At 36.6% G+C, this 21167-nt stretch overlaps 1 protein-coding gene across 5 annotated transcripts in view; it reads left to right on the top strand.

The window, feature by feature from the left end:
- LOC101164596 (phosphatidylinositol-binding clathrin assembly protein) overlaps nucleotides 1-21167 on the top strand; it is a 152813-nt gene that overhangs the window by 79177 nt on the left and 52469 nt on the right. For 4 of the 5 annotated variants that reach the window (XM_011487631.3, XM_011487630.3, XM_020711723.2 and 1 more), the window contains 4 exons: nucleotides 5777-5920; nucleotides 6226-6253; nucleotides 6422-6554; nucleotides 9014-9037. In XM_011487631.3, the coding sequence (XP_011485933.1) occupies nucleotides 5777-5920; nucleotides 6226-6253; nucleotides 6422-6554; nucleotides 9014-9037 (329 nt within the window). The remainder of the gene's footprint in view (nucleotides 1-5776; nucleotides 5921-6225; nucleotides 6254-6421; nucleotides 6555-9013; nucleotides 9038-21167) is intronic. The other variant, XM_011487628.3, reaches the window with a different exon arrangement.

Below are 21167 nucleotides of genomic sequence, written 5' to 3' on the forward strand. Positions count from 1 at the left end.
TGATCAGAATGTCAAGAGTATTCCAAATGAGTGTCACTTTGCTTGTTGTAGGAGAGAAATTTTAAGGAATTCTCATCATGCTGTCAATGTAGCTTTAATATTAATTAATTTAAAGTATGCACAGTATGGATAGTTTAATCTATTCACAAAATGACTGTTCTCTACATCCATCCACAAGTGGGCTGTTGTTATTATTATACAATTTTAGAATGTACTGTAATCTATGAGCTAGAAAATAGTTGAGAAAATTGGAAAATCTATACCCCAAGAAATTTAGCATTTTTCAGAGTTTTTAATCCAATTCGTGGTGGTTTATTTTTCCTTAAAAACCTGGATATCGATGTTTCTGATGTTTTAAACCATTTTGCAGACGGTTGCATAGGGATTAGAGCGAGCAAGTAGTTTTGTATATGGGTCATAGAGAACAAGTAAGTAATTTTTGGTAATATTTATTATATATTGGCAGGTTAACCCATCACTTTAAATACTCCTGTATATTCTTAATATAATTTTATTCCACCAAGTCTGATAGACTGGAGGGTTTACAATCTAAAACAGAAAAGAAGCTTAAAGTGCCTGAAATAAAAAAAATAAAACTGTCAGTCCTTATTTAAACTAGAAACATTTTGACCAACTGAACCATTTGATGCTGAGAAAAATAATTTAATCAATAAGTACTATTAAATGTAACTTGGTCTGAAGCATTAACACAGCAACACCAATATATTTAAAGTTTTTAGTCTGAAGAAATAGGTAAAAACATTGTGCTGATTTATTTTCTAAATGATGATTGTTTATTTATACGGAGCCCGTGTCCTGACATTAAAAAACTAAAATATATCTTGTTCCCACAAATTAATATCTCGTTCCCACAAGATAATATTCCGTTCCCACTAGATATTCCGTTCCCACAAGATAATATTCCGTTCCCTCTAAATACTATTTTTTCGTTCCTCTGTGACCCACATTAGTTCAAGAAAGGAAAAAGAAAAACAAGAATGATCAAATTTATTTTTATTTCTTCACGACTTAATTAATTGGTTCGCACAAATTAATTATTTCGAGCGAACAATATAGTATTTTGAGGGAACGGAATATTATCTTGTGGGAACGGAATATTATCTTGTGGGAACGAGATATTAATTTGTGGGAACAAGATATTAATCTGTGGGAACAAAATATTTTTTAGTTTTTTTAATGTCAGGACATGGGCTCCGTATGTTTATGATCTCAAAAAGTGCAGCTGTTTTACTGTATTATCTGCTGTCTTCATGTCAAATACTGATACCAACTAAACAGGCAGACTCAAGGAATACATTTATGGAAAATAAAGACATGTCATGAAAATGTCTACAATACCGTATTTTCCGGACTATAAATCGCTCCGGATTATAAATCGCACCAGCCCAAAAATGCATTATAAAGTAGAAAAAAACACAGATAAGTCGCACTGGACTATAAGTCGCATTTTGACGGGAAATTTATTTGACAAAATCTGGGACCAAGAACTTATAACTTTCATAACCTCATATGACACAATCATAGCAGACTGTTTATCTCATAATTTCACAGTAATTCTTTCTCAAACCTATTTATTATTTTCATGAAGCATCATTGTCCAACTAATACTCTGTTTTCATCCTGATTTTGTAGAAACAGTTGTCATTTTTATTGCATTTCTGAATCTATAAAATCATTGGAAAATAGAATATTATGTTATATTATGTTAGCCTTCAAGATCTTACTGTAAAAAAAGGTTTGCTGATTCTCTGAGTCACTTAACATACTCTTAACACTTAACATACCTCATACATCAAATTGACCCAGGAACATCATCTCTGTTCCTCACAAATGAACATAACAGGAGGGTTAACAATGTAAATATTTCAATTTATTCCTAATATAAGTCCCTGCGGAGTATAAGTCGCACCCCTTGCCAAACTATGAAAAAAAGGGCGACTTATAGTCTGGAAAATACGGTAGTTAATAAAGACTGACATTATTAGCATGAGCTGAGTAATCTAAAAATGTGTTCATAAGCTTGACGCCCTAGCTGTGTGTGGGAGGAGCTACTAGAAAATGTTGTTATCCCAATCGCTACATGGAGCATTGTCTGTGTTTATCTCATTTACAATGCATGAAAGACGGAGGATGTTGAGTTCTACTAAAATATTAGTAATGATCAAGTCTCCATGTTTAAGTGTGAGATCATTGAGAGTCTCTCCTGGTACAGTGATCTTTACTCCCACTGACCTGTCTGATAGACAGCCACTGTCTTTCCGTCTCCGAGTTTGACGGTTTGCTGTCCCGCATTTACCTGAGACGGAAAAATTAAAACACAAATAAAATTCAGGGGACCTTTTTATTATTGTCTCAATGAAAACAATAAAAAATATCATTAAGTTCAGGAGGCCTGATCTGGCTGCCTCTCCAATGCCGCAGCGGTTCCCTGTTTGGCCACTAGCTCGCCTCTCCATAGGCCCCGTGACAGACTGCCTAGGGTTTACCTGCCTTCGCCCAACAGTAGCCGGGGATGGGCTCCGGAAACCCATTTACCCCAAAAGGGATACAGCGGGTTTAGAAAATGAATGGAAGTTCAATATACCGATTGATTGATATCAGATTTTTTAACTTGCCCAAATCACACTGCGCAGCTCAAATCGGGCCTGAAGGTCCAGCATTATTTCTTTGGATCGCTCTGTCTAATATTCTATACTTCTTCTCATTCAACCACTTGTTGGCTGAATTCCCTGAAGCGCCTCGAGAACCTCCACGGGTGCGAGCCGACTGTATAAAGCAACTTTTTGTCAATGGATTCTAGGACTTATTCAAAGCTGCTACACAGTGGTCTCACAAGAACTTCCTACTCACGTGATATTCCACAATCAGAATTGTATTCTTTGATTATTCATATTGATGATTCTTCTTTTGTTTTTTGCATCAGAATTATCATTTTCAGAATGTTTCTGATGGTCTTATGGACCTGTTTGACATGAATTCTTGAGAATCATGAGTTTTTATGATGTCGATTCTTTTATACAATCTTTTAACAGTCCTTGTGAGACCATTTTGAATGAGGTTGCTCCTGTCAGAGTGAAAATTGCCTCTTTTAAAATGTCTTTTCCATGGATAAATGAAGAAATCCGCTGCTCCAGAAGGCTTTGTCGCATAGTGGATTGTTTATGGAAATCAACAAATTTGGAAGTAAACAGGTTGCATCTTAAAGATCTGATCTGTTCTCTTAATTAAATAAAACAGGCCAGATCAGCTTTCCTTTGCAAACTTATTTCTACAAATAGGAAAAATCCAAAGATTGTATTCAACCCTCTAAATTCTGTTGTTGCACCTTGTGCCTCTAAACATCCAAAGCTTTTTCAGCCTGACTGTAGTTCATTTCTTCACAGTTTTTTAGCTAGGATTTTAGATTTTGGAGCAAACATCCCTCCTTTAGCCTTTTTTCTCCTGTGACAGTGGAGGACGTTCATTCTCTGCTGAAAAGGATCAAACCCTCATCCTGCCCTCTTGACATAATTCCTGACATTACCCCATCTTTCTAGAAGTGTTCCAGAGTATAGGTTCTACTGTTGTTGACCTCATTAATCTTTCTTTGACGTAAGGATCAGTCCTTAAGTTCTTAAAGCATGCTTTAATAAATCCTGTTATTAGTTTAGACCTGTGGGGTCCAAAAAACTTCAGACCAATCTCGAAGCTCCCTTTTATTTCTAAAATCTTGGAGAAAGCGGTCACTGTCCAACTAAATTTGTACATGGAAGAACAAAATTTATCCGATTCTTTTCAGTCTGGCTTTAAGAAGAACCATTTCACTGAGACAGCTCTCCTAAGAGTTTCTAATGACATGCTAATGGCAGCTGACTCAGGCCAGTATACTGTCCTCATACTTTAAGACTTGGAAATCTGCTTTTGACACTGTAGATCATAACATTTTAATTGAACGTCTTCACTATGACTTTGGTCTCTCTGGGTCAGTTTTATATTGGTTTAGTTCGTATCTTAGTGGAAGAACTTTTAATGTGGTTGTCGGTTCCTTAAGCTCCTAAATTGGAAAAAATAACTTGTGGTGTTCCCAAGGGTTCTGTACTTGGCCCTATTTTATTCATTTTACCGTATTTTCCGGACTATAAGTCGCACCGGAGTATAAGTCGCACCAGCCCAAAAATGCATTATAAAGTAGAAAAAAACACAGATAAGTCGCACTGGACTATAAGTCGCATTTTAACTTTCACAACCTTATATGACACAATCATAGCAGACTGTTTATCTAATAATTTCACAGTAATTCTTTCTCTTACTTAATTATTTATTCCTTTCATGAAGCATCATTGGCCAACTAATACTCTGTTTTCATCCTGTATTTGTAGAAACAGTTTTCACTTTTATTGCATTTCTGAATCTATGAAATCATTGGAAAATAGAATATTATGTTGTTAGCCTTCAAGATCTTACTGTAAAAAAAAGTTTGCTGATTCTCTGAGTCACTTAACATCCTCTTAACACTTAACATACCTCATACAACAAATTGACCCAGAAACATCATCTCTGTTCCTCACAAATGAACATAACAGGAGGGTTAACAATGTATTTATTTCAATTTATTTCTAATATAAGTCGCTGCGGAGTATAAGTCGCACCCCTTGCCAAACTATGAAAAAAAGTGCGACTTATAGTCCGGAAAATACGGTATATATGATTCCTCTTGGAAAACGCATTAATCAATTCAGCCACATCTCATATCATTTCTATGCGGAAACTGTTCATTTTCCACATTAAATTGGCGCAGTGCAACTTTTTTAGACCTTAAACAAACAAAAAAGAATAAGATTAAACTCCCAAAATTGATCTGAGTGTCTTCAGAAACTGCTCTAAACTGCTCTAAAACTTATCAAGTAGGCACTATTGGTGCTGGGGATACTAGGTTTTTTTATGCAACATTCATTACTGAAAAAAGGCATCAACTTCCAAGTTTTTTTTGTGTGGATTTTTTTGTGATTAATTATACATGCAGCTTGATCATAGCTGCTCAATAATTCTTGCGTCTTTCATCACATTCCTGCTTGCAAAATTCTGTGTAACTGCCAGCATTTTTAAATAATAAATGCCTTGCTTGCCACAAAACATTTTATGAATTTTCAGTGAAATTTCTAACCCTCTTAAAGTTTGCTTTGAAATGCCAAAAAAGTGTTTGGTTGCAGTGCTTACAGCACGGTTGATTAGCCGGTTTTGGCCTTGTGTTCTCTGTACATTAAATACATGCATAACACTCTTGTAAATTTTGCCCAGTTGGAACTCTAACTCTAGATCTCTGGATAGATATTTCATCAAAATGAAAGTTGGCATTCATTTAAATCGTGTTGAATATGAGTTAAAATAATTCAAAAGATTTTTGGAAAGATTTTAAAATGCAAGATTTCTTTGAATACAAAACCTTAATGAGTCTAGACTGGCTGCTGTCTAACTTGGTGTTGGCAAACCCTGTATCACTTCTTTGGCATTTTGTAGTAGTTTGCCTTTTGATGCTGTCTTAGATACCATCATAGAGATATTTCAGTTGAACTTTGTGTTCAGTTAAATAAAATACTTTTTGCTTTAGTAAACTGAATATTTATGTTATCAGCTTACACAAAACCATTTTTTTCTTCAATTTTTATATTTACCCTTTTTAAGGCATCCTTCTGTTAACATTTCCATTCTAACCAGTCTTTTTTATTATTAAGACATGTTTTAGCTTATTTACATGTGCAGGAACTTTCATCTTTAGGTTTTGATGCTCTGGGAGACCTGTTAAAGCCAACAGCTCCTACACACACCGCACTTCATGTCCCTGCTCCTCAAATGCCCGTCCATCCTGGGGGAAAGCTGCTAGCAAACGACCTTGACTCCTCTTTGGCCAACCTAGTGGGCAGTAAGTGCTGCTGCATGTGAAAGCAAAAAAGGCAATTTGAAAATCTGTGTTGCATAATATTCTTGCAATGTAGTAGCAGAACCAAAATGGATCCAAAACTACATCATGTTTCTGCTTTATCACTCATGGTGGTCTGCATTGATTACTTGTATTGAGACTTATATTGATTACTGTATTTACAACTGAACTTCTTTAATGGTGATATTTGACCAAAGATGTCTCACTGGAGGAATAGAATAAAAGTAAATTACTTTCATATTTGTCATTTTAACTACTATCATTTCTCTTTTTGTTTTGCTCTTCAGATCTGCAGTTTGGGAGTTCAGCCAAAAAGTATGTTTCTTTAATGGACATATATTTTTAAAGGAAAACAGATATTCTCTTGATTTTTCTTTTTTTCAGGATGTGTAGCTCAGATCAAATTTTGTGCAATAAAATAAATAGGGGCGGGAAACAACTCAATGAAAACAATGTTCATTGGTTTTGGTTTGTTGTCTGCAGGCCAGAGATGCTGTGGAACCAAACCGGGGAGAAGAAGTTGACTGGTGGCCAAAACTGGCAAAACAAGACCATGTCAACAACACAATGGGGCCCTGCACCCTTGGCCACGCAGCCCTTGCCTGTGCCACATGTGGTAAGAAGATGCAACTCATGCTGATGTGCACTTTCACGCAAAAAAAACATGCCATATGGTCCAGTTGAATTGAGAAGACAGTAAGAAGTCTGATCCATTGTTCCAAGAAGTGTTTTTACAGCAGAAAAACAGGAAAGCAATTCCATCTCTAAAATGTTTTTAAGAGTTTCAAAACAGAAATGCTATAGTAATCTTGATACGCTTTGCTCTGTCTAAAGTTTACTTTTCATGCACATGGTAACTATAACACAAGAGTTTTAGCTCCGGTTGTAACATTCTTTGAATTAATGATACTCTCTAAAGTCCCTCTCAATTTAACTTTTGATCTATTTGAGGCAAAATAATCTGTATTGTTTTCTAGGATTTAGAATTTGCAAAGCACCAGTAGTTTATTAAAGAATTCACCTCTGAGTTGCAGGTAGGCACAGAGCAACCTCATCGCGATTTCCACCCTTTCTGTTGCTGAGACCTCTTTGTTTTAACACACTCCTTCTAGCGTACACACCCTCACACCCACAACCTAACATTACAGGTGCAACAAAAATAGCAAGCAATTTTTGAGCTATCCAGCTGTACATTCTTGTGCTAGATGCCAGCTTGGATGAGGAAAACAAAGACATTCATGGATCTATGTCCACAAGTGAATCCATCAGAATGGAGCGGAGTAGGAAGCTTGTGGCCCGCCAAGCATATTTTATACATAACTAATAAGTTATTTTTCAATTGGCATTTTTTCTTATTTTCTCCTGATTCACAACGTCTTGAATAAAGAAATATTTAGAAATGCAATTTTAAGCTTCATTTTCTTTAGATATGTCCTCCATCATCAGAAAAATGCCCCAAAACGTTTCAAAACACAATTTTCATTAGAGTGGGCCTTTAAATGTTTACCCAATTAACATAACTCCAGGGGATTCTAAAGCTGAGAAAATCAGTTTTGCGTAGATATGTAACACCTTACAGTAGTGAAGTGTTCATGCAATCAAGAGTACAACAGCTGATTCTATTTTGCGCCATTACCGGCACAAAACCACTTCTCTCTGCATCAGAATCTATTGGAATTGCATTAAATGCATAAGGAGCATGTTATTTGCTGTCGCCAGTGATACGTCTGTCTTTACTGTCACTAGTAGAAACTTAAAAATGACTGTTTAAGTTACTAATGTGTAAATGTAAGCAGCTCCACATTTAAGTAAATTTTCTGAATTGCTTCAGAATAAAAATATATGAAAACATTACATTTCTTTCATATTTATTAAGAAATATACATTTTATGTCCTTACTTGACCTTATAAGAACAGAGATTCCCCATTTCGATCTGCCTTAAGCAAGCGTGAAGTTGAGTAATGTTGCGCCATTAGTGTTTTAGCTTGTGCAGTTTTTTAGCGATCTGCCAAACAAAATGAGAAAATTCTGTGTGACAGAACTGTGAATCAGGTTTGATATGGCCTTTCATCCAGCATCTGATTGGTTTTGCATGCAGACATGCAACAAAGTAGAAAACTAGTTGGTGTCAACAGTATAAAAACTAAATGGCCCTCGAAGCATTCCGTTTTTTATTCTAAATCAGAGCCTACCCATGCAAACCTTTTTTTTCAATCTCTTTCACTTTTTCTACAAATTTATTTCGACACTTGCAGAGGCATTACCAAAGTGTGGGAATTTTTTTTAAATGTTATCAAGTACTTTTATGATTTTTAGCAGTGAATTTCCTTTCAATTTATGCATGCCAAAGTCGAGGGTTTTGCTGTTGTTGAGATTTTTTTTTGTATGGTGTGTGTGTGCTGATGTTGGCAGCTTCTAATTGTCCATGTGATCTCTGCACAGCAATTTTAGACCCACAAAGACAAACTGTCACTAACCCTGCGTCTAACCCTTCTGTCATTTTCTTTCTCCTGTTGATCCCTCCTTTCTTTCCTCCTCTACTGTCCTTTTCAACTCTTGTTCCCTCTAACCTGTTCTTCCTGCTTTTTTGCACTGTAATCCACTCGTCTTCCTTCCCTTTCGCTTGTGTTTCACTTCACAATGTTGATTTCACACTGTCATTGGCTTGTCTTGCTTCCACCACGCCGCCTTTGACATATGCACGTTGGCTTTTTGACCCCTCGTTTTTGTAAATCTTTTTTCACCTTTGCTGACATTGTAACCTTTGTTCAATTTTCTTCTCCTCCTCCTCTTGCATTCTCACATTTGTTCATATTTCTGAAACGAACCATTTCCTTGATCCACTTCTCTTGTTTTTATTTCTTTTACAATTTTCTCATTGATCCACTTCATTTTTTTACTCCATTTACCCGTCACTTTTCTCATTCCTCTTTCATCACTCGTCGCTTCTGCTGCTTCGTTTATCTCGTACTTCATCTCTTACATTGTTTTGTTCCTTGGCATCCTCCATGTGTCTTTCCTCTCTGTCCTCTTGTCTTTTGTCCCTTTTTTCCCCCTCTTGCGTCCTGATGCAGAATGGAATGTTCTACACTAGTTATGTAAGTACTTATCTGTTTAGAGGGACATGTTTTAACAAGCTTCTCAGAAATGTCTGCTCTTTGGCTTCCTGGTATGCTTATCTTCCTCATCTTTTTTGTCAGTTTCTTGTTTTCCCCTGGAGACACCTAATGACAAAAGATTTCCACAAATAACTTCCTCATCCCTGAGCTAAAAGCTAATGATGTGTGCTATTTTTGCTCTTACTGACTGATACCAGTAGTTTAGAAGAAAATAATTTTTCATTCTCACCTTTCCTTGTTAGACCAGTGTTTAACATTTTTTTATTTTCAATAAATGCCACAGAATACAACATAAACTGAAAGCAAGAAATGCCTTCAAATACACACTTATTCCTAGTTTTTGCTGGTGTTTTGTTCTTTAGAACATTTAAAAGACCTGAATGAAATGTGATGTTGTTCCTCTTTGCAACAAATTAGTCTGTATTTGGTGACACTTGTACTTCTTTCTACTCAATGGGCAGGTAATATTACTAGTTCGTCCTTAATTTGTATTTTTTAAGATAATTTTTTATCAGACTTTATGTGAATGAGATTTTAATACTGATTGGAATTTTATTTTTTTAAACAGTCAAAACAAAAATACTCAAGCGAGAAAAGTGCAATGCTTCTGAACGAATCTGCCATTTGTTAATACGCACGTAATGCTGCGTTCACATGCAACGCCATTATCCTCTCAAATTCACGCCTGCTACCTCTTTTTTGGAATGCATCAAATTTGATGATCACTGCTTCTCACAAAATGTTCATAAACTAGATGCTTCTGTTGCATGCAGGAGAAGCTACCATCAAACTTTTAGTTTAATTGCTGCATGGAAGCATTGAATTTTTCTCATTTACATTATAAGGAAAACATGGATGACGTGAAGAGATCAGGTTTATTTATTTTGAAAAGCTCTACAAAAGCATCAATAAACACGTCTCCATGTCTGGGTTCAAGATTTATTGAGTCTTTTTCTTTTTTTTCTTTTCTTACTGTGATCTTTACCATCTATACTAGTGGAGCTGCGTCTGAATAATGGCCCTTTAGTGTTACCTCTGTGTCATCTGTCTCCATTTAAAACTCACCACTGAACTCTTTACTCCTCAATAAATTGGACTTCATTATTCTCTCATCAAAAAAATTCACTGTCTCCTGTTAATTTATAAAAGTCTGCTTCTTTATCCACCTTATCTGAGCCATTTTTTTGCATACCTCATCCCCAGTGTACAATACTCGCTCTGCTAAACTGATCTTGTTAATAGTCCCAAAATCAAACTCTTTACTTTCTTTGTCTTTTCAATCTGCTGCAGCTAGAGACTGGAATGATTTACAAAAAACTTTTAGAACGGACAATTTTTTTCCTCTGATTATATTATTCAGTGTACCGTAATTTCCGGACTACAAGCCGCTACTTTTTTCCTGCGCTTACAGTCCTGCGGCTTATTCAGTGACGCGGCTAATTATTGGATTTTATTGGCGGCCGCCGTGTACGTATTTTTGGACACAGTGAATAGTTTGAATTCTCTAACATCAAACACAAGTCATTTGTTTTTCAACACACCTCTAAGCAGCCAAACAGCATGGACTTGACTTCAGGTCTTAGACACTTCAGTCATGGTTCAACAAAACGAAACACGCATGTCCAGCCGCATCCCAGAATCCTTTGGTGCCATTAGACCCAACGTGCACGTGATCGCCGCTACAATATGATGAAGCTTTCAAGTTAAAAGCAATCGTTAAAAGCAGCGTGAAAAAATCACCAACGGGTTTGGAAAAGCCGGTCAGCTGCGTGACGGAGAGAACAGCGCATGCTCAGGAGTGCATTTACCTCTGAGTCATAGTGACTCGGCTGGCTGCACGTAAATATGTGGCAATAATATCAGCCTTTATTTTGTCGGGACACGACTGGAAACACAAATTGACGTGGTCGTGTTAACGGTTTCTAAGGACTGAGCAGAGATTTGCATTGAAACGCTCACAGCCTCCGTGTGAGCTGGAGACTGCGTGTCGTGTGAGCTGCGGGGCCGATGGCAGTCTGAAGGCTCCCACACGTAACAACGCATCCGCCTCTCATACACAAAACGTACAGTATTAAGTCCGATTGCTCTGCACAGACACGATTTGCTCCGTTCACCGGCGCAATGGGGACGAAGCGCTCCTCCCTGTAGCCGCGCTTGCCAGAGCTGTCGGAGTAGATAGGAAGGGGAGACAAGGAGCGCGCGGGAGCGCGGAGGCGTCGAGCCATTCTGCAGGCTGCAGCCAGGGCTTACTCGAGGCGTCCGCGGAGCAAGTGTTTGTTGTGGAAGGAAACTTCTGACCCACGCGCCGCGAGGAGGCGCGCGTATCGCGCTGAGGCGCGCGCTTTTCAGTCGTCGCTGCTTTATTTTACTAGTGTGTTTTTTAAACAGCCCTGTTACTCCCATAACGCTGCCGCGACACAAGCGGAAGGAGAGCTTTACCCGTTCACCCCTCCATGCACTGCTGCTCATTCTTAAACACGTACAACAGTATGGCGAGCCGGGCGTTGGCCGCCCCGCCTTTAGCCCCTAAGACTCATGGGAAATGGGGGATCGGGGATGTAAATTTCCTCATCATAACTGAGGGATGTAATGTTGATTATATGGTTACTGTTTGTAATTTTATGTGTGATACCTAGATTGTCAATAAGTTAAAAAATAAAAATAAAAATAAAAACCATAACTGAGGAACTTGTGAACAGAATAGAGGTGCATACTGTTTGGCAGATGCAGATAGACTCAAAGACATGAGCCTGAGGCAAAAATGACTCCACCCACTGTGTGCTAATAAATCACACTTACACTCTGAGTCAGGAAGTGATACGTCAGGATGACAATGTTGCCTAATTCATGCGGCTTGTACCCCGACGCGGCTTGTGTATGTATAAAATTAGTTAAACACGTGAAAATGGGTGGGTGCGGCTAATAATCGGGTGCGCTTTGTAGTCCGGAATTTACGGTATTTCTTTTTCTTTTAATGGCTTTCCTTCATTTCTCAAAAGATCTTGCCTTTTGCCAGGCCGTATTGTAAATAAGAATGTTCTTCTTAATCTATCCTGCCTTGATAAATAAAGGTTAAATAAAATAAAATTTGTAACCCAGTTTGATGACTTGCTGTACTGGATTAGTGCAAGAAAAAAAAAACAATAGTTATGTTTTGTTGCAAATAAGTAAAGTGTTATAAAGTTTAGAAGGAAAACAATCAGATTCCATGTTTGTTTTGGGTGGAGCTTCTTCTGTGTTTCTGTCAACACAGAAGAACACTAACAACCATCCTCGCTAAAGACCTATTAATAATAATTAAGTGATTGTTGGTGGAAAAATGATAACTATATTAGCCTAATTATGTTTTAAAAAATCACAAATAAGTCACTCCCAAGTATAGGTCGCACCACCTGGCAAAACTATGAATAAACAAAAAGAGATTTATACTGCAGAAAATAAGGTAGTTATCATAATCTGGTTCGTAACTCGGTTCTGATCATTACAAAAAACAGTAGTTGCCTAGTTGATCACTACTTGCAATTTAAAAGCTGCAACTGTACGATCAACACATAATGATCTATGTGAGGCAGCTGAAGAGTTTTATCAAGACAAACAAAAACCAGGGAAAAAATATTCACGGAATGATTGTTTTTAAAGTCTCTGAGAAAGAAGAGGCAGTATGTGAGGTTGCTGCAAATGTAAGCAGACACAGGAGACATTGATGTGAATATAGCATACTTCACAGATAGCACTGTAGCAGCGATGCTGGCTGTCATACATCCTGCATGATGAGTAAAAACTTCCATATTTGAGATTCTCTGCAAGTCTCCAGCATCCTCTGCTGGATTTCTTCTCTACAATAGTATGTATCATGTGAGAAAAGCCATTCATCCATTTAACCCTAACTTAGCCTTCCTTAAGCGTTCAAGTCATGCAGGCCAGGTTCTGCGTGTGGGCGCTGCAGCACCCAAGCTTCAGTTTTGAACAGGTGAAGTATAAACATCAGACTGAATGACTGGAAGTTCATCTGTCAACACTACAAATAATGAAACATGTGGGAAAGAGGTGGATTAAAGAGCTAAACAGACAGGGAGGAGCCGCGCTAGAGGCAACAGATGAAAAATTCACTAACAGAAGACTGATAGTAGTAGATAAATGTGAGGCGGTGAAGGCAGACAACACTGTGGGAATCTACACAAAGACTGGAAGAGAACCAACTTATGCATCAGCTGCATCTCTGTTTGTGTCTGACATGTCATCTTTAATAAGGAATGCAGGGAAATAAATAAATGATGCCTGGGGCTAGTTTAGACAAGACGTTTTGATGAAATTGGAATAGGTTGTAAATGAACGAGTTAGGTGTTGGGTGATAGTAAAGTCATTTTAGTCTATTTGCAACATTTAAAAAAACTGAAGCCACAAAAATAGAAATGGTGTGAAAAATCCAGTTTCTTGACTGAACTGACAGTGGATTGTTGTTGAATCTAAAAGCAGAAAGTGATCCGTTAGCTTTTATTCATTGATAGCTCATCATTAATAGCAGTGAATTTCAGTTCCAGTGCCTTCTTTTGCTCATCTTTAAATCTAAAGGTTTTTATTTTTAATTGGTTGAATGCTGTAAAGCATTCAACCCTTTGTTTTCCTGTTTCTCTTTATTGGTTGAATGCTATAAAGCATTCAACCCTTTGTTTTCCTGTTTCTCTTTATTGGTTGAATGCTGTAAAGCATTCAACCCTTTGTTTTCCTGTTTCTCTTTATTTATTATTATCGTATCTTATAGTATCTTCCGCCGTTTTTTGGCGTTTAACTACTTCTACAATTTTTAACCTATTTTAACCATTCTACTATTAAAATGTTCATCTCTTTCATTTTATTTCTGATTTGTTTTCCTGTTTCTCTTTATTGGTTGAATGCTGTAAAGCATTCAACCCTTTGTTTTCCTGTTTCTCTTTATTTCTTTATTGGTTGAATGCTGTAAAGCATTCAACCCTTTGTTTTCCTGTTTCTCTTTATTGGTTGAATGCTGTAAAGCATTCAACCCTTTGTTTTCCTCTTCTGCTATCTTCCGCCGTTTTTCGGCACTTAACTCCTTCTACAATTTTTAACCGATTGTAACCATTCAACTTTTAAAATGTTCAGCTCTTTCAGCTAATTACTGCTATGACTTTTGGTACTTCTAATCCTTGTACTTTTTAAGATATTCCAGGTTTTCCGGGAATTTTTGCTCCATTGAAATACATGGAGAATTTTTCGTGCAGAAGTTCACAGTTATACTCCTTCTACAATTTTTCACCTATTTTAACCGTTCGACTATGAAAATGTTCAGCTCTTTCATCTTATTCTAGATATGGCATTTTGTTCTTCAAATCCTTGAACTTTTCCAGATATTCCCGGATATTCCCGGATTTTCCAATTATTTTGCTCCATTGACAATACCTTTGCTTCTTTAAACAATTGTAACGTCAACATGCTTTCAGGTAGAGACACCGTTCAAACATTTAAATGTTCAAAAGGCTTTGGACTTCAACATAAGGCTCAAAATTATTATGGGATGGCAACACCACCTACAGTTTGGCGGCCATTTTGTGCCAAAATGTGAGGCAATTTTAAACTTCTTCAAACTTTCACCTATTTTTACCATTCTACTATTACAATGTTCAACCCTTTCAGCTTATTCCTTTCAGCTATGACATTTGGTCCTTCAAATCCTTGAACTTTTCCAGATATTCCCGGATATTCCCAGATTTTCCAATCTTTTTGCTCCACTGGCCACACCTTTGCTTCTTTAAACAATTGTAACTTTAACATTCTTTTGGCTAGAGACACCGTTCAAATAATGAAATGTTCACAAGGTTTTGGATTTCAACATAAGGTTCAAAATTATTATGGGATGGCAACACCACCTACAGTTTGGCAGCCATTTTGTGCCAAAATGTGAGGCAATTTTAAACTTCTTCAAACTTTCACCTATTTTTACCATTCTACTATTACAATGTTCAACCCTTTCAGCTTATTCCTTTCAGCTATGACATTTGGTCTTTCAAATCCTTGAACTTTTCCAGATATTCCCGGATATTCCCAGATTTTCCAATCTTTTTGCTCCATTGGCCACACCTTTGCTTCTTTAAACAATTGTAACTTTAACATTCTTTTGGCTAGAGACACCGTTCAAACATTTAAATGTTCAAAAGGCTTTGGACTTCAACATAAGGCTCAAAATTATTATGGGATGGCAACACCACCTACAGTTTGGCGGCCATTTTGTGCCAAAATGTGAGGCAATTTTAAACTTCTTCAAACTTTCACCTATTTTTACCATTCTACTATTACAATGTTCAACCCTTTCAGCTTATTCCTTTCAGCTATGACATTTGGTCCTTCAAATCCTTGAACTTTTCCAGATATTCCCGGATATTCCCAGATTTTCCAATCTTTTTGCTCCATTGGCCACACCTTTGCTTCTTTAAACAATTGTAACTTTAACATTCTTTTGGCTAGAGACACCGTTCAAACATTTAAATGTTCAAAAGGCTTTGGACTTCAACATAAGGCTCAAAATTATTATGGGATGGCAACACCACCTACAGTTTGGCGGCCATTTTGTGCCAAAATGTGAGGCAATTTTAAACTTCTTCAAACTTTCACCTATTTTTACCATTCTACTATTACAATGTTCAACCCTTTCATCTTATTCCTTTCAGCTATGACTTTTGGTCCTTCAAATCTTGAACTTTTCCAGATATTCCCGGATATTCCCAGATTTTCCAATCTTTTTGCTCCATTGGCCACACCTTTGCTTCTTTAAACAATTGTAACTTTAACATTCTTTTGGCTAGAGACACCGTTCAAATATTGAAATGTTCACAAGGTTTTGGACTTCAACATAAGGCTCAAAATTATTATGGGATGGCAACACCACCTACAGTTTGGCGGCCATTTTGTGCCAAAATGTGAGGCAATTTTAAACTTCTTCAAACTTTCACGTATTTTAATCCTTCTAATATTACAATGTTCAACCCTTTCAGCTTATTCCTTTCAGCTACGACTTTTAGTCTTTCAAATCTTTGAACTTTTCAAGATATTCCAAGATTTTCCAGGATTTTCCAAGATTTTTGCTTCATTTAAATACATGGAGAATCCTTGAAAACCTTTGTTGCTTTCAAGCATTATAACTTTAACAAGCTTTCAGCTAGAGGCACCGTTCAAACATTGAAATGCTCAAAAGGCTTTGGACTTCAACATACGATTTGAAATTATTATGGGATGGCAACACAACCTACTGTTTGGTGGGCATTTTTTGACAAAATCTGAAGCAAATGTTGCAATAAACTTCATCCATGGCTGGAACTGAACATATTGAAATTCACTGGATCTGGACATATAAGGAATGTGGGCGTGGTTAGCAAACAAAGCTCGTTGCTAAGGACGTCCAAAAGTTTACTTTTTCCGATTCATCTGAAACCGACGTTGATTTGTTCCTCATCTCCAGGCGACCCAAACATAAAATGGTTGCTATGGAGATAAAATCAATAGAAAAGCCGCCATTTTGAAAAGAGTGGATTTTCTATCAACTTAGAACATGTAGCTTTTACCAATATGATACTCTCAAACAACGTGTTTTTTGGAGTCAGTTGATGATGCTGATTCCAATGCTAGTACTTTTAGCCATTTTAGCAACTTCTTCAAATTTTCAACACTTCAGCCATTTTTTCAACAATTTCAGCTTTAATGCTTAACTCCTTCTACAAACTTTTGACCTATTTCAGCCATTCTACTATTACAATGTTCAACTTTTTCATCTTATTCCTGCTAGGACTTTTGCACATTTAACTTTTCAAGGTTTTCCCAGTACAGTTAAGCCATTTCTTCAGCTAATTCAGCTTTCATTCAGCAGTACAGCATTCAACCCTGCATTTTCTTCTGGAAATGCAGCTCCTTCTAGTTGGTTGAATGCTGTAAGCATTCACCTTTTTCCTGTTTCTTTTTATTGGTTGAATGCTGTAAAGCATTCAACCCTTTGTTTTCCTGTTTCTCTTTATTTGATGCTGTATAGCATTCACCTTGTTTCTCTTACGTATCTTCCGCCGTTTTTTCGGCACTTAACTCCTTCTACAATTTTCAACCTATTTTAACCATTCAACTATTAAACTGTTCAGCTCTTTCAGCTTATTACTGCTATGACTTTTGGTTTTTCAAATCCTTGAACTTTTTAAGATATTCCAGGATTTTCCATGATTTTTTCTCCATTGAAATACATGGAGAAATTTTTCGTGCAGAAGTTCACAGTTAAACTTCTTCTACAATTTTTCACCTATTTTAACCATTCAACTATTAAAATGTTCAGCTCTTTCATCTTATTCTAGCTATGACATTTTGTCCTTCAAATCCTTGAACTTTTCCAGATAGTCCCGGTTATTCCCGGATTTTCCAATATTTTTGCTCCATTGGCCACACCTTTGCTTCTTTAAACAATTGTAACTTTAACATTCTTTTGGCTAGAGACACCGTTCAAACATTGAAATGTTCACAAGGTTTTGGACTTCAATATAAGGCTCAAAATTATTATGGGATGGCAACACCACCTACAGTTTGGCGGCCATTTTGTGCCAAAATGTGAGGCAATTTTAAACTTCTTCAAACTTTCACCTATTTCAATCATTCTACTATTTCAATGTTCAACTCCTTCAGCTTATTCCTTTCAGCTATTACTTTTGGTCCTTCAAATCTTTGAACTTTTCAAGATATTCCAGGATTTTCCAGGATTTTCCAAGATTTTCGCTCCATTTAAATACATTGAGAATCCTTGAAAACCTTTGGTTCTTTCAACCATTGTAACTTCAACATGCCTTTAGCTAGAGATACCGTTCAAACGTTAAATTGATCACAAAGCTTTGGACTATAAAATAGGTTTAGAAATCATTATGGGATGTCGACACAACCTACTGTTGGTGGCCATTTTTTGACCAAATCTGAAGCAAATATTGCATTTAACTTCATCCATGGCTGGAACTGAACATATTGAAATTCACTGGATCTGGACATATAAGGAATGTGGGCGTGGTTAGCAAACAAACTTCGTTGCTATGGACGTCCAAAGGTTTACTTTTTCTGATTTTTCTGAAACTGACGTCAATTGGTTCGTCATCCCCAGGCGACCCAAACATAAAATGGTTGCTATGGAGATAGAATTAATAGAAAAGCCGCCATTTTGAAAAAAGTGGATTTTCTATCAACTTAGACATGTAGCTTTTACCAATATGATACTCTCAAACAATGTGTTTTTTTGAGTCGGGTGATGATGCTGATTCCAATGCTAGCACTTTTAGCCATTTTAGCAACATCTTCAAATTTTCAACAGTTCAGCCATTTTTTCAACAATTTCAGCTTTAATGCTTAACTCCTTCTACAAATTATGACCTATTTTAGACATTCTACTATTACAATGTTCACCTTTTTCAGCTTATTCCTACTAGGACTTTTGATCATTTAACTTTTCAAGGTTTTTCCAGTACAGTTCAGACATTTCTTCAGCAAATTTAGCTTTCATTCAGCAGTACAGCATTCAACCCTGCATTTTCTTCTGGAAATGCAGCTCCTTCTAGTTTATTATTATTATTATAGTATCTTCCGCCGTTTTTTGGCGTTTAACTACTTCTACAATTTTTAACCTATTTTAACCATTCTACTTTTAAAATGTTCATCTCTTTCATCTTATTTCTGCTATGACTTTTGGTTTTTCAAATCCTTTTACTTTTTAAGATATTCCAGGTTTTCCGGGAATTTTTGCTCCATTGAAATACATGGAGAATTTTTCGTTCAGAAGTTCACAGTTAAACTCCTTCTACAATTTTTCACCTATTTTAACCGTTCGACTATGAAAATGTTCAGCTCTTTCATCTTATTCTAGCTATGACATTTTGGTCCTTCAAATCTTTGAACTTTTCCAGATATTCCCGGATATTCCCAGATTTTCCAATCTTTTTGCTCCATTGGCCACACCTTTGCTTCTTTAAACAATTGTAACTTTAACATTCTTTTGGCTAGAGACACCGTTCAAATATTGAAATGTTCACAAGGTTTTGGACTTCAACATAAGGCTCAAAATTATTATGGGATGGCAACACCACCTACAGTTTGGCGGCCATTTTGTGCCAAAATGTGAGGCAATTTTAAACTTCTTCAAACTTTCACCTATTTTTACCATTCTACTATTACAATGTTCAACCCTTTCAGCTCATTCCTTTCAGCTATGACTTTTGGTCCTTCAAATCTTTGAACTTTTCCAGATAGTCCCGGATATTCCCAGATTTTCCAATCTTTTTGCTCCATTGGCCACACCTTTGCTTCTTTAAACAATTGTAACTTTAACATTCTTTTGGCTAGAGACACCGTTCAAATATTGAAATGTTCACAAGGTTTTGGACTTCAACATAAGGTTTAAAAATTATTATGGGATGGCAACACCACCTACAGTTTGGCGGCCATTTTGTGCCAAAATGTGAGGCAATTTTAAACTTCTTCAAACTTTCACCTATTTTTACCATTCTACTATTACAATGTTCAACCCTTTCATCTTATTCCTTTCAGCTATGACTTTTGGTCCTTCAAATCTTTGAACTTTTCCAGATATTCCCGGATATTCCCAGATTTTCCAATGTTTTTGCTCCATTGGCCACACCTTTGCTTCTTTAAACAATTGTAACTTTAACATTCTTTTGGCTAGAGACACCGTTCAAATATTGAAATGTTCACAAGGTTTTGGACTTCAACATAAAGTTCAAAATTATTATGGGATGGCAACACAAACCTACAGTTTGGCGGCCATTTTGTGCCAAAATGTGAGGCAATTTTAAACTTCTTCAAACTTTCACGTATTTTAATCCTTCTACTATTACAATGTTCAGCCCTTTCAGCTTATTCCTTTCAGCTACGACTTTTAGTCTTTCAAATCTTTGAACTTTTCAAGATATTCCAAGATTTTCCAGGATTTTCCAAGATTTTTGCTTCATTTAAATACATGGAGAATCCTTGAAAACCTTTGTTGCTTTCAAGCATTATAACTTTAACAAACTTTCAGCTAGAGGCACCGTTCAAACATTGAAATGCTCACAAGGCTTTGGACTTCAACATACGTTTTGAAATTATTATGGGATGGCAACACAACCTACTGTTTGGTGGGCATTTTTTGACAAAATCTGAAGCAAATGTTGCAATAAACTTCATCCATGGCTGGAACTGAACATAATGAAATTCACTGGATCTGGACATATAAGGAATGTGGGCGTGGTTAGCAAACAAAGCTCGTTGCTAAGGACGTCCAAAAGTTTACTTTTTCCGATTCATCTGAAACCGACGTTGATTTGTTCCTCATCTCCAGGCGACCCAAACATAAAATGGTTGCTATGGAGATAAAATCAATAGAAAAGCCGCCATTTTGAAAAGAGTGGATTTTCTATCAACTTAGAACATGTAGCTTTTACCAATATAATACTCTCAAACAACGTGTTTTTTGGAGTCAGTTGATGATGCTGATTCCAATGCTAGTACTTTTAGCCATTTTAGCAACATCTTCAAATTTTCAACAATTCAGCCATTTTTTCAACAATTTCAGCTTTCATGCTTAAGTCCTACAAATTTTGACCTATTTCAGCCATTTTACTATTACAATGTTCAACTTTTTCAGCTTATTCCTGCTAGGACTTTTGCACCTTTAACCTTTCATGGTTCTTCCAGTACAGTTCAGTCATTTCTTCAGCTAATTCAGCTTTCATTCAGCAGTACAGCATTCAACCCTGCATTTTCTTCTGGAAATGCAGCTCCTTCTAGTTGGTTGAATGCTGTAAAGCATTCAACCCTTTGTTTTCCTGTTTCTCTTTATTGGTTGAATGCTGTAAAGCATTCAACCCTTTGTTTTCCTGTTTCTCTTTATTTCTTTATTATTATTTACACTATCTTCCGCCGTTTTTTGACACTTAACTACTTCTACAATTTTTAACCTATTTTAACCATTCAACTTTTAAAATGTTCAGCTCCTTCAGCTTATTCCAGCTATGACTTTTGGTTTTTCAAATCCTTGTACTTTTTAAGATATTCCAGTTTTTCCGGGAATTTTTGCCCTATTAAAATG

Source organism: Oryzias latipes, chromosome 18 (genome assembly GCF_002234675.1).
Source record: "Oryzias latipes chromosome 18, ASM223467v1".
In the NCBI taxonomy this organism is placed as follows: Eukaryota; Metazoa; Chordata; class Actinopteri; order Beloniformes; family Adrianichthyidae; genus Oryzias; species Oryzias latipes.